Source organism: Notamacropus eugenii, chromosome 1 (genome assembly GCF_028372415.1).
Source record: "Notamacropus eugenii isolate mMacEug1 chromosome 1, mMacEug1.pri_v2, whole genome shotgun sequence".
Lineage (NCBI taxonomy): Eukaryota > Metazoa > Chordata > Mammalia > Diprotodontia > Macropodidae > Notamacropus > Notamacropus eugenii.
The window spans coordinates 344,438,173-344,465,535 of NC_092872.1; the positions used below are offsets into that span (position 1 = coordinate 344,438,173).

The 27,363-nt window shown below is 41.1% G+C and overlaps 1 protein-coding gene across 1 annotated transcript in view; it reads left to right on the plus strand.

Annotated features, from left to right (window-relative positions):
• The window catches only part of PDLIM4 (PDZ and LIM domain 4), a 101,619-nt gene that overhangs the window by 26,292 nt on the left and 47,964 nt on the right, over positions 1-27,363 (plus strand). Inside the window, exon 2 of the mRNA XM_072629995.1 lies at positions 4,282-4,433. Within this exon, the coding sequence (XP_072486096.1) occupies positions 4,282-4,433 (152 nt within the window). The remainder of the gene's footprint in view (positions 1-4,281; positions 4,434-27,363) is intronic.

Here is a 27,363-nt window from a genome sequence, read left to right on the forward strand (position 1 = left end):
GAAGCCGTATTCACATCTTCAGTCTAAATAGCTGTTTAACGTATTTCTCTATGCATAGTTTTGGTGACTTATCTAAAGCTCTTTTTCTTTTGCCCCTTTTGCACAAATATCAAGTTGCTAACATTTTTGAACTCCAAAGGGACAAATGTGCCCATGGGGGAACTTGCCCTCTGCTCTGGGGGGGGGGGGGTTGGCACACTCGAGGAGGAGGGGGAGAAAGGTGTTGGAGGAAACACCACTCACTAACTCAAGGAGGGAAAGAAAAATAAAATCCTCTCTCAAGAGATCTGTTCCTGCTATGAGCTAACCATCCTTTAGAAAAGGGCTTTCTCCTGGCTCAGAATAGAACTTCTCAGAATCTCAGAGTTGGAAGGAACAGAAAATCCACCTGAGCAGAAATTCTTCACCATCCTTGGGAAGTAGTCATCCATCTACTGTTAGAAGACCTGCAGTGATGTGGTACTCACTATCTATTGAGATAATTCTGAAGATTTTCCTAACATCAAGCCTATCTCTCTCCCTCCCTCCCTCCCTCCCTCCCTCTCTCTCTCTCTCTCTCTCTCTCTCTCTCTCTCTCTCTCTCTCTCTCTCTCATCCCCCATTAGTTCTACTTCAGTCCTCTGGGTTCAAGCAAAATCTTCCTTCTCTTATATATGACAGCCCTTCAGATACCCCAGGGCACATATTAACCACTCCCTCCTAGTCTCATCATCTCTTCTCCAGACAGACAGACTGGAAGTAAGTAGGTAGGAAAAAAGACCTGGTTCAAATCTTGCCTCAACTACTTGCTTTGTGATCTGATCTTTCTAAACTGGTTTTCTCATCTATAAAGTAGAAATTATAGTCACTTTTAATGCTCTAGTAAAATAATGTATGTAAAAAACATTGCAAATTTTAAGATGCTATATAAATGCTAGCTATTATCTTCCTCCTAGTTCCTTTCTAAGAATCCTTGGTATCCTTTTCAACACTGGTCAGTCTTCTGGGGCAGTCAGATGGTGCAGTGGATAGAACAGGAGTCAGGAGGACTGAGTTCAAATCTCACCCTAGACACTTGACACTGACTAGCTCTGTGACCTTGGGTAAGTCACTTAACCTCAATTGCCTCATCCTGGGTCATCTCCAGTCATCCTCATGAATATCTGGTCACTGGATTCAGATGGCTCTGGAGGAGAAAGGCTGGTGACCTGCACAGCCCTCCCTCACTCAAAACAAAGTCAAGTGCATGTCAGGTCATCATTTCTCTGATGGCGTGGTCTTCTTTGGCAATGAAGGACGAACACATGGTCAGTCTTCTATGTGAAGTCTTTCCTGACCACCCCCAGCTGCTAGTGCTCTCCCTACTTTATTTTGCATATACTTACTTGTATTTGTACATGATGCCTTCAGTATTAGAATAGAATTTCCTTGGGGGCAGGGACAATTTTGTTTTTGCAGCTGTTCGTCTGCTTATTAACTGACTGATAATAGTCTTGTTATTTCTTTTTCTTTATCATTCTGGTTTGTCAACCTCCTGTACTTGGTCCCTTGTGTGAGGAACTGACAACTATATCATTTGGGATCTGACCGGGATAAAGTGCAGAGGGCCCTACATAAGACTGTGTTAGCCTTTTAGCAAGCATGTCACAGGATCAGTCGGATGATTGGGTTGGTATGGCAGTAGCCTTCAGAGAACTTCACTCCACAACTCATCTCCAGCCATATGTACTTGGCCCCTTGTGTATTTGAGTATATGTATTTAAATGTTGTGTATGTACAAGAGTGGGGGACACAGGTGACAAGAGGGGACTTGATTCATATACTGTTGGTATTTAGCAGTCTGGTGACAAACCACTTCCTGCAGCCATCATCTGCTGACGGCAGGTCATCGACTGCAACCTCAGACAAACTCTTTCACATCACCTCTAAAAACCTTCCCAAGGAAGGAGAGCATGAGTTGGGCTTTTCTGTGCTATCAATCAGTCACTGAAGACAAGGAGGAGGTCATAGTGAGGCTGTGCTTTTTAGACCAAGACCATCCTCATTGTCCCAGAAGACTGGGTTCCCAGTGTGTGACTTCAGTGAGCTTGGACTGGTTTTAGGGAATAGACTGGTTCCAACTTTTAAGTCACATATGCTCCTCGTCCCCAGTATGTCAGTGAGTGGTTTTGCAAGGAAGTCTTCCGAGATGAGGAAAGGCAAGGAGGACAAATGCCCCCTCCTTATCCTACTGAGATGGCAGAGACTGTCAGCAGACCTTCCTAGGCCTGGCTCCTGAACTATCTCCAGTAATGGATTAGGCTTAGGCACTTAGTTATGCCCACTCTCTCATTCTCCTAGGACAACAGCTAAAGGGGCTGTTGTCTCCTCCGATTTACATGCTACCCAGGCCGGGCCCGTTCATCAATAACTAACTAACCCTGCGCTCAAACAGGCTCCTTAAGCTTTAAGATTAGGGGGCCTCAACATTTTTTTTCCTCTTGGAGTCATGATTTAATCCAGATCAAGCAATTATCCTCTAAACCATCTGGCTGAGCTGCTGTGGCAAAGAGACAGGCATAATTCTATGATTTGTCAAATAAATGCCTACCTCACAGACTTGTTATGACAGAAAGAAAGCAAGGATCAAGACAGAGGACTAGAGAGATAGAGCCATATTTTTGAACCAAAGACTGTGGCCTAATGGATGGAGCACTAGCTCTAGAAAGGGAGGGCCTGAGTTCAAATACCTCCTTTGATTCTTAACTACTTGGTGACCTTTGGCAAGTTACCTAATTTCTCTAGGCCTCAGTTTCCTCATCTGGAAAATTAAGGGGTTGGGTCAGATAGCCCCTAAGTCTCCTTTTAGCTCTAGATCCATGCCTAAAGTGTTATGCTTTCATTTTTAAGAGTAGTAGTCCTGAGAAATATGGAGATAGTGAAGGAAAGATGTGAGCAGACAACTTCCTTTTTTTTTTTTTTTTTTGAGGCAATCAAGGTTAAGTGACTTGCCCTAGGTCACACAGCTAGAAAGCGTCTGAAACCAGATTTTAACTCAGGAAGATGAATCTTCCTGACTCCAGAGCTGGTAGTCTATCCATGGAGCCACCTAGCTGTTCCCAAGCAGACAATTTTCTAACCAGAGCTTTGTCCTTGCTGCATTTGGCTGTAGGTATTAGAAAAGCCCTGATACATCCAAGCCCATCTAGGTCCATCTTGGAAATTCCCAAGACATTAATGGGAACCAATCTTTGTCCCTGCTTTAGAGGCAGCTGGTGGCATAATGGACAGAGCACCTGTTCAGGAGTCAGTCTGATGCTGGATTTGAACTCAGTGTTCCTGATTCCAGGTCTGGCACTTTATCTACCATACCACTTAGTTGCCCTGTTTACCTGATAAGGTTGTGAAAATCAAATGAGATATTTGTAAAAAGTACTTAGGACATATTGGTGCTATATCCATGCTTATTTTCTTCCTTACTTTCCTAGAGTTGACGGAGCTATACTGTTTACTGGTTTTGTTATTCTCCCAGTTCTTTGTGGGGTCCGATTTTTTGTTTTCAACCTCTATTTCTTCACAAGTATATCTGTACCTCTGCACAATCTAAATTAATCATGACTTCTCACTTCTTTTTGAGCTGTTTGTTGGACAAACCATTAGGATCTAGAAAGATTCTATCAGTGCATCATCGCTGTGCATGGTGAATACCATCAAAGGCAATAGAGGTTGTTTGGAAGCAATAAACAGGGTGAGGAATCCATAGAGGAATAATAAACAGTGTCTCCAGCTAGACCACCAGCTGCTTCTGCAAACCGAGAAGACAGTAACTGCTTTATGGGAAGGGCTGATCTTTATGGATCTGGAGACCATGTCCGTTCCCTCCTGGCCTGTCTGCCTTTCTCTCCAGGCTGACCAGACAGACCCCTGCCTGAGGCCAACAGTTTATACAAGGGAAGTACTGATCAAAGGAGCTCAGCTGAGTATCTCTGTGGATGTTCTCAGTTTGGAAAACACATGCCTGGAAGCATGTGGAGAAATGGAAGGAGTGCTTGACTTGAGAGTCATTAGAAGCCAGTAACTAGCTGAGTAATCTTTGGCAAGTCTCTTCCCTTCTGCACCTTAGTTTCCTGATATGCAAAATAGGCACGGGACCACTCTAAGGACTTTCTCTATGATAATAACTTTCAGGGGGGTAAAAAGAAATATCCCAACAACAAGAACTTGCCATCATTGATATAAAATAAGACGCTGCCACATCCAGATTCTGGAAGATGGGATCTGAGAGGTTGGGCGTTGTGATGACCCGTTTTCATTCTCCTGCAGATAAACCCTGGCAGTAAGGCAGCCTTGGCCAACCTATGCCCAGGAGACGTGATCCAGGCCATTAATGGGGAGAATGCAGATAGCATGACTCACCTGGAAGCCCAGAGCAAGATCAAAGCATGTCTGGACCAGTTGACACTCTCTGTGAACAGGTAGGGAAGGGTTTTTGGAACTTGGGAGAGTCAAATATGTAGAATCAGGATCAGGGTGGGCCTTGGCAAGGGATGAAGTTAGCAAAGTTTGTTTTCCACCCCACCTAAACCCCTAGATCTGCTACTGGGAAAAAGGACTGAAGAATTCAATCACACCGAAGTGCTGGGGACTTAGCACTGGTGTCACCCAGAGCCTCAGCTGTCATCAGGCAATCAGAATTTGTCCCTAGACTGTTGAATTTAGAGGATACTCAGTGTACTGGAAGTCTTTTTTTTTTTTTAATAATGCAGATTAAAGTGTGTCATGGGTACATTTTTTTTTCCCCTGCAGAGGTTGTTAAACAGCAAGCAATCTGATATAGGTCATGCATGTGCAATCATGTAGACATACTTCCACATCAATGATGTGAAAGAAGAAACAGAACAAAAGGGACAAGCCACACACACGTGCAAGCATACACACTCATAGACACACACACACACACATACACATGCACACATACACAAAGTGAAAATGGCATGCTTCAATTTGCATTCAGATTCCACAGTTCTTTCTCTGGATGTGCATACCATTTTCTGTCATGAGTCCCTTGGAATTGTCTTGGATCATTGTATTGCTGAGAAGAGCTAAGTCAGTCATAGTTGATCATCACATGATGTTGCTGTTTCTATGTTCAGTGTTCTCCTGGTTCTGCTCATTTCATTTTGTATCAGTTCATTCAAGTCTTTCCAGGTTTTTCTGAAATCCACCTGCTCATCATTTCTTATAGCACAATAGTATTCCATTACATCTTTATACCACAGCTTGTTTAGCCATCCCTCAATTTCCAATTCTTTGCCACCACAAAAAGAGCTGTGATAAATATTTTGCGCATATTCCCTTTTTAATGATCTCTTTGGGATATAGATCTAGTAGTGGTATTGCTAAATCAGAGGGTATGCACAGTTTGGTTGCTCTTTGGGCATAGTTCCAAATTGTCCTCCAGAATGGTTGGATCAGTTCACAACTCCACCAACAATGCACTAGTGTCTCAATTGTCTCTCATCTTTTCCAACACTTATCATTTTCCTTTCTGTCATATTAGTCAATTTGATAGGTATGAGGTGGTACCTCAGAGTTGTTTTAATTTGCATTTTTCTAATCAATAGTGATTTAGAGCACTTTTTCATATAACTATAGATAGCTTTAATTTCTTCATCTGAAAACTGCCTGTTCATATCCTTTGACCATTTATCAATTGGGAAGGAGTTGTATTCTTATAAATTTGACTCATTTCTCTATATATATGAGAAATGAAACCTTTATCAAAAATACTTGCTGTAAAAATTGTTTCCCATCTTTCTGCTTTCCTTCTAATCTTGGTTACATTTGTCTTGTTTGTACAAAACCTTTTTAATTTAATGTAATCAAAATCATCCATTTTGTATTTCATAATATTCTCTCTCTCTTATTTGGTCATAAATTCTTCCCTTCTCCGTACATGTAACAGGTAAACTATTCCTTGTTCTCTTAATTTGCTTATGGTATACTGGATGTCCTTCAGCAAAGTATCAACAGAGTTTATCAAGTTAGCAAGAAGGATTAGCTAAAATAGGAAGCTATGTTTAAAGTCTTATACAAACTAATTCAAAGTAATTAGAGGCAAGAAAACAACACACACAGTGACTAGGACAATGCAAATGGAAATAGCGATGATAACAAAATAATAGAAACTGAACAATGTAAAATTATAATGACCAAACTTGGTCTCAAAGAAGGGATGTGAAGAGACACCTCCCTTTACTCTTTTGCAGAAGTAGGGAGTCTTTGGGTATAGCGTATTGTATTTAACATCATGCTTTTTTATCAGTTTTATCGATTTTTCCTCTTCTTTATTGTAAGGATTGATTCTGTGGAAGGGGGTTGGAAGGAATACAGGGGAAATCAGGTGATGTAAAAACAAAGAGATCAATCAAAATCTACGTAAATAAAATAAATACATAAAATAGGAAGTTTTCACATTCTACCTCCTTCTACCCTGGCAGCCACTTTCTCCCACAATCTGGTTTCTACACCTTCAATGAGTTCTTCTTCTTTGGACTTTTACAGCCCATAGCAGCCTCCCCAGCTAAACAGTGTTCAGACTTAAAGAACTTGAGGGCATATTCCGGGACATAGTTTGTGCCATGCCAGGTCTAAAAATTGCTAGCTGCTGTCCTGGTGTCACCTCCCTTGGAGGAGGCAGCTCTCAAACGGTCAACTTTCAGGCATCACTGGGAGAGACTTGGAGTGGCAGGGACCTTTCCAGTATCCCCATCCTTCCTGCTTCCAGGTGAATGGCTAATCTGTCTGGTGTGACAGTCTGACTGCAGAGGTCCATGATCTATTAAGTGGAAGCAGCAAATAGGGTGAGGAAGCTGTAGAAGCCTAGTCCCTTCAAGACTAGATGAGTCATGGGGAAGTTTTCTGTGAGAACTAAGAGTAGCAGGTTGTAAGCAGTGGCTATAACAAGGTCCTTGAAAAATGAATCTGGCCATAGACTACCCGTCCCTTTCAGTGAAACCAGAGCTAGCTGGCAGAGGGGCTCACTCCACAAAACCACTCCAGAGGCAGACAGCTGTAACTGGGGTATTGTGCCCTCATATACCCAAGAAAAAAGCCCTCTATGAGCTCAATCTTTGGCTGGGGCCCAGAGACCCTGGGGTTTCTGGCTCAGTTCAGGGGCTAACTGGATGGGGTAGTTATAAAGAGGAGACAGAGAGAGACAAGGAAGGGAGGAACACAAGAGGGGGTGAAATCTAGTGGGGGGAGGGGAGAGAAGTTCCTGCTGGGTTAACATTATTTGATTAGAACCACATTACTGTTCGTTCCCTGGGGCTGTGGCAGAGAGCAGGCAAGGGGTAGGAGAGAGGAGGAGGGTTACTAGGGAGCACATGAAACTGAACAAGGGCTTGAACCAAAGCAAATCAGAGACTGGAACTGCTCCTATACTGAGTACCAACACAGACCCAAAGAAAAATATTATAATTGTAATACTAACCAAATCAAAAACCCCACTGAGCCGGCTAGAACCAGCACTGAACCTCACCATTTCCACTGGGTAGGAACAAACACACCCCAGAATTCCTCTTGGCCAAGTTCATGTTTCACTTACTTCGAGTCCTTGGTCTGAACCAGATACAAAGTGGTCTGCACCACTAGCTGCCAGTATCCAACCTGGGATTGGTGGGGGAAGGGGAGAAGGAATTGCTCCCAGAGTCTAGATCCCTGGAGTATGGGGGTGGGGTTGAAGGCATTAACGAGAATTTGGTTTCAAATTTCAAATTTCAAATCAAGAATTCAAATTCTGCCTTCACCATTCACTCACAAGGTGAATATAGACAAGTCATTCCACTCTCTGAGCCTGAGGACAGCAAAGTACAGTGAAAAGAGGAACTGACTTGGGAGTCCAAGTACCAAATAAATCCCACCTGACACCTAGTAACAATGTGCCTTGGGCCTGAGTTTCTTCATATGAAAAATGAAGGGATTAGACTTAGATGGGACTAGAGATCCCTTCTATCTCCAAATCTCTGACCCTATGAATTTATCATATTGCCTGCCTTACAGGAATACTATAAGGACCCAATCAGAGGACTGTAAGTATAAGTATATAAGTATATGGAGGCACTTCAGAAGAATCATGCCTTATATATATGATAGAGGTCCAATACTTTTTCATTCAAGAAACATTTGTGAAGGGTCTACAATCTTTCCAACTCCAAAGTTAGCTCTGTATTCATTTTCCCATCATGGGATAGATACTCAATATGAGTGTGAGGAATATGTCTGGAGACAGAGAATGGGATAGATAGGGATATGGTACCTCACCCCTACCACCACCATGTTTCTTTCCTCTTTAAAAACCAAAGTTCCATCTAGGGATCATAAACTTCCTATCTGTTCATCTGCCAGCCAAGCCCACCAAGTTCCCCCCAGACTGAGAAAGACTAGCTAAAGAAAGTGCCATCCTAAAAGCAGGCCATGTGCAGAGAACAGTGAAGGAAGAAGATAATGATTGGGAGGAGATAGAATCAGGCTGTCCACACTGAGCTCCCCAGACATTAACGTCATCGATGGACCAGGGTCTATTTGTTGTGTCATCTTTTTTTTTTTTGGCCGTTGGGAACAGAATCTTCTGTAACAATGTTTACTGCTATTAAGGGATGTTCTGTAATTATTTGAGGGATACTGGAAACCTTTCTCTCATAACCAAAAACAGTATTGGACATCACAGGTTTAATCAGCCTGCCCAGATAGGTAGGTCATGGTGAATGAGTTTCTTGGCTATTTATCTGTTAGTTTAAGCCTGTTATAGCAGCAGAAGAGGGACCTAGAAGGCAGATTTAAGTTCCCCAGGCAGCGATAGGTAATAGCCATAACTGGTGGCATCTGATTAAACCATATACCTACCTCTAGCTTCTCTGGGCTAGGCTAGTGGGTTTTGACTGCTTTTCATGACCTGACATTTTCATTAAAGCAGCAAAGTTTTTCAACCACTTCCCACCAACAAACCCCAATACCCTATGCCCAACTTCATGCTCTCCTGTGGAACAGATAAACAGAGATACAGCCTCAGCCTGGAGGAGCTCCCAGTCTAGTTGGGGACACAAAACATAATCACAGGCAACACAGTTTGAACAAGGATATTCAATACTTGATGACACAACCTCTTGCATTATTCAAGTGTTCAGAGAAGAGAGAAATTATTAGTGGGTAAAGTCATGAGAGAAGGCTTCATATCAGAGGTAGAAATTACAGAGTGGATCTTGAAGGATGGGTAGGAGCTGGAGACACAGTGGGAGAGAAGAGGAGTGTCTTAGATGGTAGGAACAATATGGGCTAAGGAGTGGCAGTGGAAAGGAGACCAGAGTATGTATGGGAAAGAGAGAGGTAAAGCCTGGCTAGAGCAAAGGGTGTGGGGGGGGGAGGGAGGGGGAAACAATAATCTATTAAAGTAGGTTGAAGCTAGATTATGGAAGGTGATGAATGGCAGCGTGTGGTGTTTAGACTTTAGTCTTTAGGCACTGTGGAACCATCTTGAGCAGAAGGAAACCATGCTTAAAGAGATAATTCTGGAAATGGTGTGAAGGATGGCTTAGGGAGGGAACTGGAGTCAGGGAGACCAACTGGGGGACTATTAAGAATGACCTAGGAAGGGCATGAGGACCTGGACTAGGGGAGAAATGGAAGGATGGGCCAATATATTGAAAGGAATAATGAGAAAGAGTGGGGAGTCAGACAGTTGACTGAAGCTCTGAGTTGGAGTGATGAGAAGGATAGCGTTAGCACTGACAGAGAGAGGGAAAGCAGGAGACTGCCTGCCTAGGGTGTGAGGTACGGAAGTGAGAGTGAAGATCCGGTTTTAGGTGATGTTTCTCCCTGGGCTTGGTTGGGGGGCAGTGGGCGGGAGGTCCATAAGGCGAGAGCTTGGCACTTCAATTCACATTTGGAAGTATTATTCTTTTAACAGAAAAAGCAAGCCCTGGAAAAGATACCAGTTTGTGGCACACAATTATTGCTAAAAGCCAGGACCATCAGATCAGCACCTTTTATTTTTATTGATTTTTAATTAATTTTGTTTTAATTTTCATCCTCCAATATAAGTATATAAAAGTATAAATAGAAACAAAAGACAATTTAACAAAATAATAAAAAGTGATTATAAAGGTAACCATATACTTTGCTTCATTTGCTAGTTGTTTTTTCTGTTTTTAATTGTATTTTTTATTCAGAGCTTGACAAACCCTAAATAAGATGAGTATTTCCCTTTGCAAAGTAGAACAGAAAAAGTGAATTACACCAGCAGCCAGGAATTTGTACCATGCTTACTTCTCTCTCCAAGTATATGACAAATTCAGCATGTTATTTTCAACGCTGTCCTGCTTCTCTGTGTTTCCTACTGACCGTTTTTCTGTTCTCTTCTGAGTATTTTTTAAATTCTTCAGTGACCACATCCCAATTATTAAAGGAAACACTCTGTGTGTATTGACTCAAACAAGGAAGTAAAGTGTCCATTGTGGTCTAGAGAAACGTTCTCCCCCTGTTCATGTTTTCATTCCACAGCTGTGTTCTGTTTATATCGCTTTTATGATTCTTTCTTCCCTCTTCATGGCTTCAGGTGAGTTTCCCCATTTTCCTCTGGATTGTTCATAGTTGTCATTTCTTGAACTTATTCCTGCATTTTGTTTTGACACAACAGACACTTCCCAACCCAAATAACCTCACCCTACCAAGTACATTTCCTGAAAACAATTAAACAGAATCGCCTAATTGCAAGATTGAGACTGATAGTACACATCACTTTCCATTTTTGCAGCTTACTGATTGTTAACAGGAAGGATGTGTGTTTTAATTTTGATAGTGGTGGTATCAACATTGTCTACTGTACTTGACCCATACTTTGTTGCCTTCTGGTGTTGACTTTATTTCCGGACTAGTAGTTGGTGTACACGTTGGTTTATTTTTTTAATCCTGTTGTCGTTCTGCATCACATCAAATATCTTCATGTATTCCTCTTAATTCTTCATATTCAATATTATTTTTTGTGGAATATTACATTATATAAAATTATTCGTTAGCGTTTCCTCCACTGGTTATTGGTTACTCCTTGTGTCACTTTTTTGTTCTGCAATTACAAATAGTGATGCTAGGAATGTTTTCTGTATAGGTAGGTCATATATGTGTGTGTATATATCCCCCTTCTCCCTTCTTCCTTCTCCTCTTCCAAAGGAAGCTAAATTTGGAAAATTTGGTGTGTATGCATACATATATGTATATGTACATTTAAAATTCCATATAGGTTAGAGACTATATTTTTACTAGAAGTGAACTCCCAAGCACCTTCTCTGCAAATCAGACTCTTAGAGAGTTGCATAGAGCCCTGAGATGCTAAGAGATGTGCCCAGGTCATACAGTTAGCATGAGTCAGAAGTGGTACGTGGACCTGGATTGCTCTCCCATCTTTCAAGGCTAGTTCTTTATTCACTAAGCCATGCTTCCTCTTACGTAATTCTATATAGCTCTTCAAAGAGATTGGAACAAATGACTACAACTCCACCAGCAATATTCAGGCATCAATTTTTCCAAAGTCATATTGTCATTAAATTTTATTACTGTTTCTTTTTATTTCTTGACCTTTTGTTCAGTCCAGTTCAAATCAACAAGCACTAAGGATCTACCATGTCCAAAGCATGATGCTATATATGAGAATTAAGTACCAAAATGGAACAGTTTATAAAAAAACCTTATACTCAACTGAGAGAATTCAACATATACAAAGATAAATAAATAAAAGGTCACTAATATTATAATAATAATATCAATGGTGAGCTGAGAGGAGGTTTCACAAAGGATGAAGGATGAGCCAAGAAGGAAGTTAAGGATACTGAGAAGCAGAGATGAAGAAATCAATTCTAGGAATTTGAGGTAGGCTGTGAAAAGGCTTGGAATGGAGATGGGAAATGGCACACTCCCTGATTCTGGGAAACAGCTAATTGTCCAGTTTGACTGGAATGGAGAATGGTTGCTAGGGACATAACATGAGTTAAAACCAGAAACAAAGATGACTTCTTGTTTATTCTGCTCTGCTATGGAAATGTTTGTTTTATTTCTTCAATTTGGAATAAATAAATAAAATTGTAAAAAAAAAAAAATAGAAAAAATGAAAGGTAGATGGGAGGCAGATTATGGAGAACCTTGCTTAAATGGCAGAGTGAAGATGTTAAATTTTGTACTATTGTCCATAGGGAGACTGAAGATTTTTGAGCAAGGTGGTGATATGGTCAGACCTCAGATATGTTCCTTTGGAAGACAACTTTGGCAACTGTGGGGAAAATGGATTGGAGAGGACAGTGTGTCTAAAAGGGGGAGATAAGAAATCCAGCAGAGGACCCTGAACTGGGGTGGTGGCCAAGTAGGCTGAGAAAAGGGGAAAGATACGAGAGAAATTGGAGAGAAGGAAGAAATCTGAATTGCCACCTGAATGATTAAAGGCGTTTAGACACGAGAATAGGCAAGGCTAACTTCCTAGCTTGCTTCATCTTTGTGGAAAAGCTTCTAGTGTTTCTCCATTACAAATAATGTTAGTTCTTGATTTCAGATAAATGCTTTTAATCATGTCAAGGAAAAATCTTTAATGCTTGTTATATTTTGTCAAATGCTTTTGCTGCACCTTTTGATATCATTCTATCCTTTTGATTATTGAGGTGATCACGGAATCACAGAGATGGAGACCATCTCCAATCTCATGACCTCAGAAGCCATTGAAACTATTCTGTGTCTGAATAGGAATTCTGTTTTCAAACTAACCTAGTCATCTAGACTTTGTTAGAAGATCTTTAATAGTGGGGTGGGCCAGACAGAAACCTCGTACCCTCAGAGGCAACCCTTCCCACCTTTGACTCACCTTTATTGTTAGGAAGAGTTTCCTGACATCAAACCTAGTTTGGTCTCTAGCAATTTCTTTTACTCATTGCTCCTAAATTCGGTCTCTCTTGCAAAGATCTAATCCCTTTTCTGTATGATAACTTTTCAAACGATTGAAGAGATCTATCATGTCTGTCCCCCCTCCATATATATGTGTATGTATGTATGTACATATATGTGTATGTATATACACACATATATATGTATAGAGAGAGGGAGAGAGAAATTGAGAGAGAGAGAGATAAAGAGAATAGTCTTCTCTTTTCCAGTCTATATATCATTCAAGGAACCAAGTTCCTTTAATTGATCTTCATATGACATGATCTTGAGACTCCATCATCCTGATTGCCTTCCTGGATGTTCCCTACCTTGTCAATGTCTCAGCACTGCAATTTTTGTTCAGTTGTTTCAGTCATGTCCAACTCTTCAAGACCCTATTTTGGGGTTTTCTTGGCAAAGATACTGGAGTGGTTTGCCATTTCCTTTCCCAGCTCATTTTACAGATGAGGAACAGATGAGGCAAACAGAGTTACATGACGTGCCCAGGGTCACACAGTTAATAAGTGTCTGAGGTCAAATTTGAACTCAGGAAGATGAATCTTCCTGATTCTAAACCTGGTGCTCCATCCCGCCATATCTCAGCATGGTAAACAGTACTCCAAATATGTTCTGATCAGGTCAGAGGATACCAGGCCTATCATCTCCCCAGTCTTAGACAATATACCTCTCTGGGAAACCCAAGACCACAGCTTTTTAAAGACTGTTCATTCATATTGAACTTGAAATCTACTAAAGCCCCAGGTCTTTTCTGAATAAACTGACAGAGAAAGACAGACAGAAGGAGAGAGTCAGAGAGACAGAAAGAGACAGAGAGAAGTATTCATAAAGTTCCTACACTATGTCAGGTTACCAGTATTATGTCATTTGATCCTCACAACTCGGGGAAGTAGGTACTATTATTTTCCCCATTTTACAAATGAAGAAACTAAGGTAAATAAAGATTAAATGATTTGCCCAGGGTCACACAGGTAGGAGGTGTCTGAGGTTGGATTTGAACTCCATGTCTACTATGCCACCTACATGCCTTTAATCATATTTCCTTCATTTTGTAGCTGTGAAGTTGTTTGATGGTGTTTTTTGTTAAATCCAAGCCTAAGGCTTGACATATATCCCTGTTAAAATCCATTCTAATAAATTTGGTTCTATGTTCTAGCCTGCCAGGATCTTTTTGGATCCTGACTTTGCCTTCCAATGTATTGGCTGTCTCTCCAACTTTGAGTCATCTACAAGTTTGATAAACATGCCTCTGAGTCCTTTTTATAAATATTAAATAGCACAAGGCAGCCTAGCACAGACCCTTGGGGAATTCCATTGAAAAAATCCTGCCAAGCTGACATTCAACCATTAATGACTAGTGTAACTTAGGCCATTGATTCAGTTTTGAATTCACTTAATTGCACTCTCATGCTGCCCACAGATCTCTAACTTTTCCACAAGAATAACATGAGAAACTTTATCAAATCAATGCTTAAATCTAGGTCAACCATCTTTCTAACACCACCCCTACCAACCCATCTATAGGTCTATCAAAAAAAAAAAGGAAACAAGAATTGTCTTCCATGATCTATTCTTGATGAACATCTGATGTGATCATTACTGCCTTTTCTAAGTGCTCATTAATCATTCTTCCAAAAATCCATCCCAAGAACTTGCTGTCATTTATTTTACCAATTTCTGGCACCTTTTAAAGAAATAATGTCAGTATTTGACCAAGTTGGCATCCGTAGAGGCTGGAACCAAGATGGTGATATTCTGACAATCACTTGCATCTCCATGAGGGAGGGGAGGAGAGAGGAACAGTGGAGAGACAGGGCACTACCTCTCTTCAGGGATGCCATTCCATGCAGAGAAGACTCAAGCCTCCAGAAACCTGCCAGAAGAGCAGTAAAATGTCAGCTGTGCCCAAGGTGCTATAGAAATGTGTTGGGTTCAGGGTCCAAGTATCTCTAATCTAATTTAATTCTAGCTCTACATCTTACTAATTGTGTGGCCTTGGTTAAGTCTTTTAAATTCTCTGGGTCTCAGGTTCCTCATCTTCAAGATGAAGTCATTGGGCTAGATGGTCTCTTATATGATCTCACCATTTCAGCCCTATCTTTTCCTCTGTGGGACTGATTAGCTTAGAGAAGGAGGTGGGTAGTTAGGCAAGGCTATATGTTCATATGGTTTGTGCCAAATATCTCCTAATCTGTAGATATTACTTCCCTAGACAACATCACAGGAACATATAACTCTAGGATTAGAAGAGATTGAAGCTGTCTAGTTGAAACTCTTATTTTACAGATCAAGAAAGAGAGAAAGGTCCAGAAACATTAAAAGACCTGCCCAAGGTCACATAAGTAGTAAAGAGCAGATGAGATTCCAACCCAAATTCTCAGCTCTCACGTCCGGGACTCTTTGCATTGCATCATTCAGATGCTTTAGGTTTGCCTGAACTGGATTTGAGCTTCCCCCCCAGCTGAAGTGAAGATGGGTGGTCTGCTCTGACTCTTTTCACCCACCCCACCCAGAAAAAACAAAGCAAAATATCATGTTGGCTAAGGCTTTTGGAATTTCTGATGGCACTTTTTCCTAAAATAGGGCAAATGGGAGAAATTGTCCATTACATCTCACTGTTCCGTTCTTTGTGACTTTGTGAGTACTTCCTGTTTTGTGCCCTTTCTCCATGAAACAGCCCTATTCAGTCACTGGTAGCTTCTATCTATGAGATGAATATTGTTTTCCCCGTTGTTTGGGGAAGAATGAATGACGATTTGTGCCAGGGGGCATCACCTCAAGGGTCTGGGAAATGCCACTCAGTCTTCCCAGCCTTTGGAAGCCACATTTAAGTCAGCCTCAAACCCCCTCTGAGAACTGTGCTTTCTAAAACTGAAAAAAAGTGACCAAAAACCAATCCAGAAAACAAAGATCCTATAGCCAGGGTTTGCTGTAATAATTATGATGATAAAAATTATTTACTAATTATTAATAATAATTGTGAATTAATAATTATTATTATTCCCAAATGTTTATGGTCACTCTGCAAGCAGGTTTATTTCCCTGCTTCTTCCATGTTCTCCACATCAGTCTTTGTCCACAAAAGGTGCTCAGGAAATATCTCATTCCTTAACTAATTCTGCATTAAAGGATCCTCAATGTACCTAAGTCAGAATTTAAATAACCTGAGCTAGTAATCTCCACGACCTCCAATGATAAATGACTCCACCAAAGTCTAAGTGAGTAAAAAGGGGGGAAAATATGTTTCTGGAGGCCTGCTCTTCTTTCTGTGAGGTCATGAACATGTTGATCTGTGTTCATGTGGTACAGTCAGTGGGAAAAGACCTGGATCTAATGCTGATGGCCACATCTTCATACCCAAGGTCTAGTTTTCACAAAACTGCTATTTTAGCAAACCTACATTTCATTTTTATTTGGTCAGTATAGTCACTGCAATTTCTACCATGGGCAAGGCTCAAATGAAATCCATTTAGTATAACAGAGGCCATCGGAAACTGAAGTGACCACCATTTTGTTTCCTCATGGCAGACAGGACTACAAATTGAATTTGAAATGTTTCTGGATATCCTACCCTCGATGTCCAAAATTTGGACTAAATTTAGTCTTCAGATTTTATCACAGAATAGCACCTGAGCTACAGCAAAAACCTTGCTCTTTTGGACCAAAGCCCACTGTTTATATTGTCTTTGGGTGAATCCAGTGAGTAAAGTGTAAATTTAGATGTTCTAAAGAGGAAGTGGTACACAGGAAAGGGTGCTGATAAAAGACTTGTAAGTCTGAATAAATTTCTGATTGTTCTCTGTAGGTCTATTGAGCAGAAAGGGGAGAGAGGCTCCCTCTTGATAAGAAAATAGCTCTGTCCCATGGCCCAGTCCACCTTTGGCCATATTTTTTCTCTTTTAAAAATAAGTTTTTCTTGATATCTTTTTTTACATCACTGTAGTTTTTCCCATTCTTCTTCTCTTCCTTTCCCAGAAAAACATTCCATATAACAAATAGTAGTTTTTAAAGGCAAAAAAAAAAAAAAAGAGGAAAAATCTACACAACTAGTCAATACACTGAAAAAGCCCCAAATCACATGCAACATCTGTGGACTTCTTACTTCCACAATAGGCTTGATTGGGTTCTGGCCATTTTTCAGGGATAATCAGGCATTCTAGCTATGTTGGAATGTTACTGCTTGGTCTGTCCAAAGCTGATGAAATGCCCTGTTTCTGTTGGTTCCTGGGATGTGCAGATGGCAATTTCCTGATCTGTGACCTGGAGGCATTTCAGGCTCTTTAGTCTGGGTAAAACCCACCAAAGAATCACAAAGTTGGCAGGAACATTAGGGGACAATTAATCCAACCCTTTTTTTCTCCAACCACCTCCCAAGTTGCCCACTTCTGATCCAGTATCCATTCTGAAGAATCTACCAGGTAGCATTTATTAACATATCACTCAGAACCTGGCATGGAGAAGCACCCACATTCTTGGTCACTCACAGATGACTGGAATAGTGAATAATCCAACTAAATATGAGAGATAGGCAGCATGTAGACCTGACTGAATTGTGGAGGCCTCACATCTTTGCCAAAAATTTCTGGGAAAACATAATTTCTTTCTATCCTTTTTAAGCAATTTTCCCCACACAGACAGCTGTGGCTTGAGCTACAGTAGGGTAGATTGGGAGGGAATTTTCTGACCTGGTATCTCTCCTTGGGTAGTCAGTCACATAGCATGTGAACACCTACATGGGATCAGTTTCTTTCTTTCATGCTAATTTGTAAGCATGTCCCACTGGGACTCTGAGCTGAGAAAAGCAGGTCAGAAAAATATAGCCTTGTGGATTCAGTCTCAGCAGCGTCCGTATCACCGAGATCCTCTAGATGGGTTCTCCCCTTTTTTCCCTGGGGACCTAAGCAACCTATAGAAAAGGGGGGCATACCCTTTGAGGGTCAGTGTGATATAGTGAACAATATACTTCAAGCAGAAGGTCTAACTTTGGATCCCTCCTCAGCTATGTGCTAGTGTGTTACCCTGACTCTTAAGTCTGTAAACATCACCAAGCTAATGACTAAAGAAATCCAGAAACTCAGTTTGTTTTTTGGGTATGTGCCTCAACCTTCTTGCAAGATTTGGATCTGTAAGACAGCTTGCATTTTTTTCTTTTGGCTTAGCAGCACTGAATTATCTTCCAGATCATTCTGAGATATAGGAGAAGAATTGTGGGAAACACAAGTAGCATTTCCCCATCCTCTCACACAACACAGGCAGCCATTCTCATGAGAGGAAGGAAGGAAATAAGCCTTTATTAAGTGCCTATTATGTGCCAGGCACTGCACTAAAGCCTTTACAAATACTACCTCACTTGATCTCCACCACAACCCTGGAGCTAAGTGCTGTTACACTTCCCATTTTACAGTTGAGGAAACTGAGGCAGACAGAGGTTTAGTGTCTTGCCCAGGATGACACAGCTAGTAAGTGTCTGAGATCAGATTTGAACTCAGGTCTTCCTGACTCCAGGTCAAATGGTCTTTCCACTGACCCACCTAACTGTTGGTGTCCTTTTTAAAAACTTTAAATATTATCTCTTGAATATCACATTTGGACAGTAGTTGATACTCCCTCAGAGCCCTCTGTGATACAGACGTCATTGAGACTAGATATTTTCTCATACTTAGTGAATAGTTAAAAGGTAAAATAATCACAGGTTTAGTTGTTTTTAATTTTTGTTCCCCCTCTTTCTTCAAATGAAGATTGATCACTAGTTGGAGGTGTTCTAGAGGTGATTCTGGTTCAGATGGGGATTGGATGAGATGGATAACCTTCCAACTCCAAGACCCTTCCAGCCTCCCACAATTTCTGGGCATTCCTGTCTCCAGACAGCACCTTGTTCATTGAGATGAGTGTGATGCTGGCCTCACCACAGCTATTGTTACCCATTGAGGTTGATAGGTTCTTCCTTTATCCTCTAATATTACCGTCTCCAGACCTTTAGGCACCTGTCAATGACAGGTCCATACACGTATCTGAGTACCAACTCACTCTTGCTTTTGAAATTAGCCTTTAGACCCAGGCTCCTCATCACTCTCACTCCCACCTACAACCATTTCCTTCATTCTTTCTCCAGGGTTTCCTCATCCTTTTCTTTGAGTTTCTTTTAGTCTGGCTAAGATCTTCATTTATTTCCTTCTCTCATCCTCTCCTCTCCCCTTTACTTCAGAATCCATGGCTCCCTTCTCTTTACTTTAGGGTCTGCCCTGAGACCACTAGAAATCCTATCTCTTCCTGGTTCTACTGGAGTAAGGTGGATGGAGAGGCCAGATTACAGGTATATATGAGTGTTTACCATCACTGCTGTGAAAGCATAGATCTAGAGCAGGAAGGGGCATTAGAAGTCATGTAAGTCAGTGGTATAAAATCCAAATAAAAAGGGATCCCTACTGACTGCATATTGACTTAGAAAACCACAAATCAACATTATCTTTGTTGTATTGTGTTTTCATTTATTTTGTATTGTATTGTTGTATTTTAATTTATTCTGTTAAACCTTTCCCAATTACATTTTAATTTGGTTCAGGTGACACACCCAGGAGTTTTGCTGGCCCAAGGACAGTGTTTGACCCCTCTATCTAAATGATCATTTGAAACCAAAACTCAGAGATAGGAATTGACTTGTCCAAGGTTACATGGGAAGAGGAAAAATGGAGATTTGAACCCAGGTCTTCTGACTCCAAACCTAGAGTTCCAGGCTGCAGTCATGTGTGGTTGTAGGAGTTGCCAGACAAGCAGTTTTGACTTCCATATTCTAATGAACTTTCAACAAATGTACTATGTGAGAAGATAGTCTGAGAGTTCATTTAATTAATTTCTTTTTTAAATTTTACTGATTTTTTGTTTTTATATCATTTTCACTCAAAATAAATCTCTCCTTTTTCTTCTACCTCCAAGCGATCCTTTGTTGTTACAAAAAATAATTTTTAAAAATCAACCAACACATCAATTCTATCTGATACTATAGGCAGTATTCTGAACCCAGAATGCCCCAACTCTGTGAAGAAAAGATGAAGGCGCATTTTCTCATCTGTTCTCTGGGATCAAACTTGGTGTGAATTCTCTTGAAGGACTTCCTTGGCATTATTTCCACCACAGCACTCTCCCAAGCCCAAATACCTTTGTTAGGCAAAGCAAGAGGCCACACTAGAAATTCCTCCCATTTGAAAAACAGTCAAATCTCTTGCTGTGCTTTGCAGGAAGAATTCATTAATGAGACTGATACTGCTCATCAGCATTCCAGGCGTTTTTCTACCTTTATTCAATAGTATCTTAACATGTCTGGGAAGGTAGGAAGCCTCACACTGTTCCCTGCTCTAGGCTAGCCCAGGTGGACATACTGAGGTACACATGGCCTTTCCCCTCTGCACCTAACTCCCCGCTGTTCAGGTCCAAAAGCCTCCTGAGAGACGGTGATTTCATGACCAGTAGATCACAGCAGTCAGTAAGCAAGCACTTACTATGTGTCTGGCTCTGTGCTAAGTGCCAGGGACAGAAATACAAGCAAAATGAAAGAAAAGACAGTCCCTGCCTCAAGGAGCTTAGATTCTAATGGGGAAAAACAATACAAAAAGGAAGCTAAAAGGGGGTGTGATGTGACAGAAGTACCAGGATAGGGGCATGATAGAAAAGTTCAGGGAGTACATTTTGGTGAGTAATTATATTTATCTGACCAGGGTGACCTCCTTCTAGGAGCTTCTAGAAGGGAGGGTCCAGTGGGGTGGAGGATATTTCTAAGCTGTTGATTCCAGGACTGAAGTGATCTTCTAGGATAAATTATTTTCTGGACTTTCTGTGACAAGAGCTGTAGCTGTTAGAAAAGATGTTGTGTCATCTTTGGTTCATGTTCCATCTTGCATACAGCCGCCATGATCAGTGTAACTCTCTTTCTGTCCTTGGTAAAAACTTCCCTTGGGACAGTATTGTGGTATCCAAGCATGTGTGAGCCAGTGTGGGAGAGGTCACTCTATGCTTGCAACATTATTCAGTTTTGCTAAGGACAGGCTAACAAGCCTGTGTAGCTCCTAGAGAGGTGGAGGCAGTCAGTCTCCCCTGAATCTAGAGAAGAAAACCCTAAGGGATGGAGCATAGGGCAATGGACTTGTGTTCAGAAGTTCCAGGGGCAAATTTGCTTTCTGCCACTTAATTTCTCTGGGCATCACTTTCCTCCACTATAAAATGAGATGGGGAACGGTTGGACTAAATAAGTTAATTTCTATCTCTAAATCTAAAGACTATAATGATGAAGAAAACAGGGACAGAAGAAAGTATCTTGTGATCTTCCAGGTGTGGCCATTCCCCTGTGTACAAAGCAGGGTAGGTCTAGTCTGGCCTTGGGAGTATGAAGGTTACATAGGCAGCTGCAGTCAGCTGGGGCTGTAAGGAATGCTTGTGATCTCTCTGCAGGCATACACAGGCTGTGAGGTTTTGCTCTCTGGCTGGCCACGGCAAGGCACTGAGGGCCAGAAATGGTGATGACCCTTCCTATCTTCTCCCCTGGTGGCCCAGGATGGTGTCCACATAACATGTGGTGTGATTCATGATTCCCAGTTAAGGCCATTCTGAGGGAGTCAGCCCCTGGAGTCAAGACAAACTGGTAGCTCCCACATAAGCTGGCTAAAGGGTTCCTTGCAACATCTCTATCCCAATTTAGCGGAAGAGATGAGCTCAAGACAGGCCAAGAAGACTGAGTTAGCTCAGGAAGGGAGAGGCCTCTGGCCCTCACAGTCTCCTGCTGGCTGTCACACACCCCATCATCCACACAAATGTTTCTGTGTTGCACCCTGAGAAGGGAAAACACAAACCAGCATTTTGGTTTTTGATGAGAAACCCTAAATCAGAAAGAGCAGTTCAGTGGAATTGTAACCAGATGGGGATGCTTGATGTAAAGTACTGTGGGGGCTTGTATGTAAGCTGTTTTCCTGAATGTGCTTTAAGAAAGAACCTGCTGAAAGCCTATGTTCCAGTCACAGAAGGTGGTGATTTAAAGTTTTTAATTATCCAGGTTTAATGAGTGTGCCCCAATCCTGGGTTTCTGGCTTGGTGGGGAGTAAATCCATATTGGTGAGAATGAGCCTATATGGGGAACTGTGAGCAAACTAGCCGGCCTGGAGCCAAGGAGGCCTAAAGGGGCAGAGAGGAAAGTAAGGTTAGAGAGATAGGCTGGAGCTGACTGAGGATGCAATATCTCCACCCATAATCCACAAAGCAGGAATCAGTCTAAATTAGAAAGGAGAGATAGAACTAGAGTGTTATTTGGGTAATGGTTTCCATATATCTGAGCTTAATGTCTTCCAATTTGGGACATACATCTGAAAGCAATTTTCTTCCTCAGAGCCAGAAAATTAAACCTTTCTACCAGAAATAGACAAGTAGACAGGCTTTCCTGTCACTTAATAACAGGGAAAATTAGGGACCTTCTTTCTATGGCATTAACCTGGGGGCAGCTGGGTGGGCTAGGGTTTTAGAGTCTCCCTTTGGGGATTTCCTCCAGTGTTTGCATCTGTGGGGATAAGCCTCCCTGAGGTTCCCCAAGGACATAGGTGGAGCCCAACCTGGTGGTCCTCAAACTCCAACACAGAAGGATTGGGCTACCTAGGTCCTGCCATTCCTTTGTGAGACACATCCTTCCCAGGCACCTTCACTAAGTCAGGTCTATAGTCTCCATCTCCACTAATTGAAGGCAATCTCATCCATGTACATTAGCTGAGAAGGTGCCTAGAAAAGGGCTGTCCATATGAGGAGATAAAGGAGAAGAAAATTATCATAAGCTGAAAGCCAGGGAGCAGGAGGTCTTGGAGGGGCTACAGGAATGTTGTAAGTAAAGGCATGGGAATGGTTCTGAACTGATCAGGGAAGAGAGAGGAACCTAGACTAGATGCGGCAGAGGGGAAGAGGGAAGGTAAGTTAAGAATGGTAGGTTAGGATTGATTCACAAAGCACAACAACCATGTCTAGATCTGTGAGAATTTGGGAATTTTCATGAATCAGGGGCTAAAATCTGAACAAATCTCAAGGCAACTTCTTATAGAAAGGTTAATGGGAAAGGAGTGGAGTGGGATGAGGAATCCTACCCTTCTAGATAAAAACCCCTTCAAGTCAGATTCACCTAAGGCCTAAAACACATTTCCAGATTCCCTTATTACTTATGGATTAAGGACACTAGACACTCTTACTGCCTCTGAGCTGCTTACTTCAGGTATGAAAAATTCTTGGGCCTCCTCAAAGCAGAGGAGGGCCACCCCTCAACATCACTCAGGATTCAATCTGCTTTCTAAACCTTTCTGTTATTGGAAACTATTCTAAACTGTATTTGGTATTTGGTTTCTAAGGCAAGGCAGGAATTTCACAATGGCCTGTTTCCTATCTGGACCCAGAGCAAATGTCAAATGATTTTAGTGAAGAGATGGCCAAAAAAAAAAAAAATACAACAACCAATGAATAAGGCCTAATATCTATTTCCTACTCACTGAACCTGTGACTTCATTAGTATGGGGAATTACCAAGTGAGGAAACTTTTTCTACCAAAGCAGGTGGAACATTTTTCTGTAACTAGAGTCTGACAGAGTTGTCCGGAGCCTTGAGAGATTCAGTGACATGCCGAGAGTCATACAGCCAGTATGTCAAAGGCAGGACTTGAACTCAGGTCTTCCTGGCTCCAAGGCCTGGTTCCTATCTACTATACCATGCTGGAATTCCTAAAGAATCCTAATAGTAAGTCATCATATCTTGCTGATCACAGCTGACAGAGGGAGAAGGAAAGAGCATTCAGGTAGAAAATCTGCAGGATTCCTGGGAGCCATCCCCTCCTCACTTGAATATTAATACCAGAAAAAATGATGATGGTGGTGATAATAATAATTGTTGTTGTCATTTTTCATTCATGTCTAACTCTTTGGGGTTAAAGAGTTAAAAAAAATGATTAAAAACCCATTTGGGGTTTTCTTGGAAGAGATACTAGAGTGGTTTGCCATTTCCTTCTCCAACTCATTTTAGAGATAAAGAAACTGAGGCAAACAAGATTGAATGACTTGCTCAGGGTCACCCAGCTAACATGTATCTGAGGCCAGATTTGAACTCAGGAAGATGAGTTTTCCTGACTTGAGGTCTCGCACTGATCCCCTATACCACCTAGTTGCTCTGCAATTCTAATAATAATAATAGCTAACATTTATATAGAACTTTTAAGTTTAGCAAAGCACTGCACATGCCCATGTTATCCCATTTGAACCTCACAATAATCCTGCAAAGTGACCACCACCCCTCATTTTATAGAGGAGGTAACTGAGGCTTCTCTGGTCACACAGCGAGTATCTAAAGTGGGTTCTGAACTCAGGTAACTGCAGAGACCAACAAGAACTGAGATCTAATAGTCCCTGTCTGGTTGCCCCTCTAAGTGCTGAGTTATCTCCCCCCTTCTCATGGACTGTAACAATCATTGTGGTTCCTGAGTTCCATAGTACATATTAAAGGTTGTAAAGTGCTCGCTGAGACTAGCTGATTTCTGAGGGTCCTTCCAGTTCCAACATTCTGTGAATTGAGACAGGAATCAATCAAGCAATAAGTATTTATTAAGTTCCTACTATATACCAGGCTCCGTGCTGGGTTCTGGGTATACAAAAACTAAAGCAAAAAAATCCCTTGTCTTCAAAGAGTTTGGGGTAAATACACGTCTCTCCATGAATTGCTTTTATGGCTAAAAAAAATGCTTTCCCTGGAAGGACCCTGAGGCTCCAGGTGGCAAAAGAATGTCTCCAAGCCAAGTTACATATATGCAAGACAGTTCCATTTGGCTAACTGGAACATTGATACCAAGGGTAATTTTGATACATTCCTAAAGAATGAATGAATACGAAAGCCTATGTTAGTGATATCTATCAAGCACTGAATGTTATGGAACTGGATGCTATGTATATTTCAGCCTGTGGAAAGGTTGGAGCTTGGGAATAGAAAGGGCTTCCTCATCTTAGGATCTCACCCACACATCCTCTGCCACAAGGGGCCTTGTGAGGTAAAGGCCTGACTGGGGCCATTCTCTGGTGCACTTTTTTTTCCTTGGGAATTTCCAAAGCTTCCCTAAGGGTATCCCTGGAGAGAATATTAAAGTTGAAAGTCAAGAACTCTTCCAACAAAGCAGCTTTGAAAAAAATGCTTCATTGACACTTTTCTTTTTTTACTGCATTAATGTTACTTTCCAGTAACCTCCACTGCCCCCCACCCCACCCCCACACACACTCTGCCTTGTAACAAAAAAGCACAGTTAAGAAACACAAACTGACACATTAGCGTCTATCAGAGGATGTCTCATTTTACATTTGTATGAACAGTGAGAAAGAGTGTTTCATCGTCATCCCTTTGGGTTGATCAGTCATGGCAACAAAAGGCAAAATTCTAATGTCTTAACAATGTTCATCTCCAATTATGGTATAGTAAAAAGTATACTAGAGCTTAGAGACCTAAGTTCTAGTTCCAATTCTACTAATGCGTCTGAAATTGGATTTGAACTCAGGTCTTCCTGACTCTAGACCCAGCACTTTACTCACTGAGCCACCTAGCTTCTCTAATGCTCAGACCTGAACATAATTCAGTTGTAGTCTAATTGGGATGGAGTAGAACGAGATTGTTCGTTTTCTCCTTGTGGTACTCCTTCCATACAGCCAAAGATTGCATTAAGCTTCCCTTACTTTTATGATACACTGGTGCTGTATCAAACTTGCATTCCAACAAAAATCCTCGATTTTTCTCACAGGAACTATTGTCTAGCTACTCTACCTCCATTTTGTGCTTCTGCTGTTTATTTTAAAAATTCAAATAAAGGACTTTCCATTTACCTCCATGTAGATTCATCTCAATAGCTTTGGCTCACCATTAAAGCCTGCTGAGTTCTATTTTCAAACATGTTTGCCTATCCCTCAGAGCTTTGAGTCATCTGCAAATTTAATAAGTTTGCTATCTATGTGTCCACCCAAATCACTGACAAAGATGTTAAATAGTCCTGAACCAAAGACGTATCCCACTGGTACTCTATGATTAGCCGTTTTCCAAGATGACATCTAACTCATTAATAACTACTTTTATTTTTAAACACCCTCTCCTAATCCATTAGACTATGTTACTGCCTAGGTTCCCCTCTCCTTCTCATCCCCAAGTATAATATGATAGATTTGGTTGCTGAAATCCAAGTAAATTACATACATATCATTTCACTTGTCTACGAATCTAGTAGCTATGAGAAAAGCAATGCAGTTTCTTTTTTTGGCATGACCTGCTTGTGATGAAGCCATGCTTGCTCTCGATGATTGCTGCTTCCCTTTTTAGATGTTCATTCATTTTAACTTTAACCATACATTCTGGAATTTAATCATAACTAAAGTCAACCTCACTGGTTCACAGTTTGAAATCTCTACTTTCTCCCCCTTTTAAAAATGGAACATTTTCCATTTTCCAGTCTTGAAGTACCTTTCCCATTCTCCATAATCTTTGAAAGATCTTAGCAATCCCACCTACTGGTTATATCAATACCCTACAGTGTATCTTCTCAGAGTCAGGTAGCCATTACTGGAGACCATCACCTCATTAATTATCTTAAATTTCAATTCTTTATTAACCAGTTTTGTTCTGTTTTTCCTGTTCTAAAGACCATTTGTCTTAGCAGAGAAAGGAAAAGCTAAATAAAAGTTAAGTAGTTGTCTTCTCTCCATCATCCATTGTCAGTGTTCCATACCCTGAGAGTGTTTTATTTTCCTCTTTTTCCTGATGTAGGCATTTAAAAACACCTTTTGGTTGACATTTTGGTTACCCTCAACAGCCTGAGCTCATTCTCAATTTTAGTGCTTCTGACATCATTCTCACAGGATTATAAAACACATTTTTAAAAATTCATCCACCATTACCTGCGCTTGTCATATCTTTTTAAAACAATCTACATTGATGAATTCCTGCTTTCCAGATTTCCCATATTTCTTCCTCACTAGAGTTGTTTTTGTTTCCATCATCAGAATTTCATTCTTGAGAATGCTCTGTCCTTCTTAGGCTGAATTCCTTGTAGAATTTCAAGTCACTGGATTCTACTTAACCTTTCTCTGAATCCTTTGAAATATGCCTGCTCAAAGGTGGACTTCAGAAAAACCTGGACTTATATGAACTGATGTTGAGTGAAATGAGAAGAGTCAGGAGAACATTTTACACAGTAACAACCACATTGTACAATGACTGACTTTGGTAGACTTGGCTCTTCTCAGCAATGCAAGGATCTAAGACAACTCCGAAAGACTCACTATGGAAAATGCTATCCATATCCAGAGAAAGAACTTTGGAGTCTAAATGCAGGTGGAAGTATACTTTTTGCTCTCCTTTTCTTTTGTTGTTTTATTTTGTTTCTTTTTTCTCGTG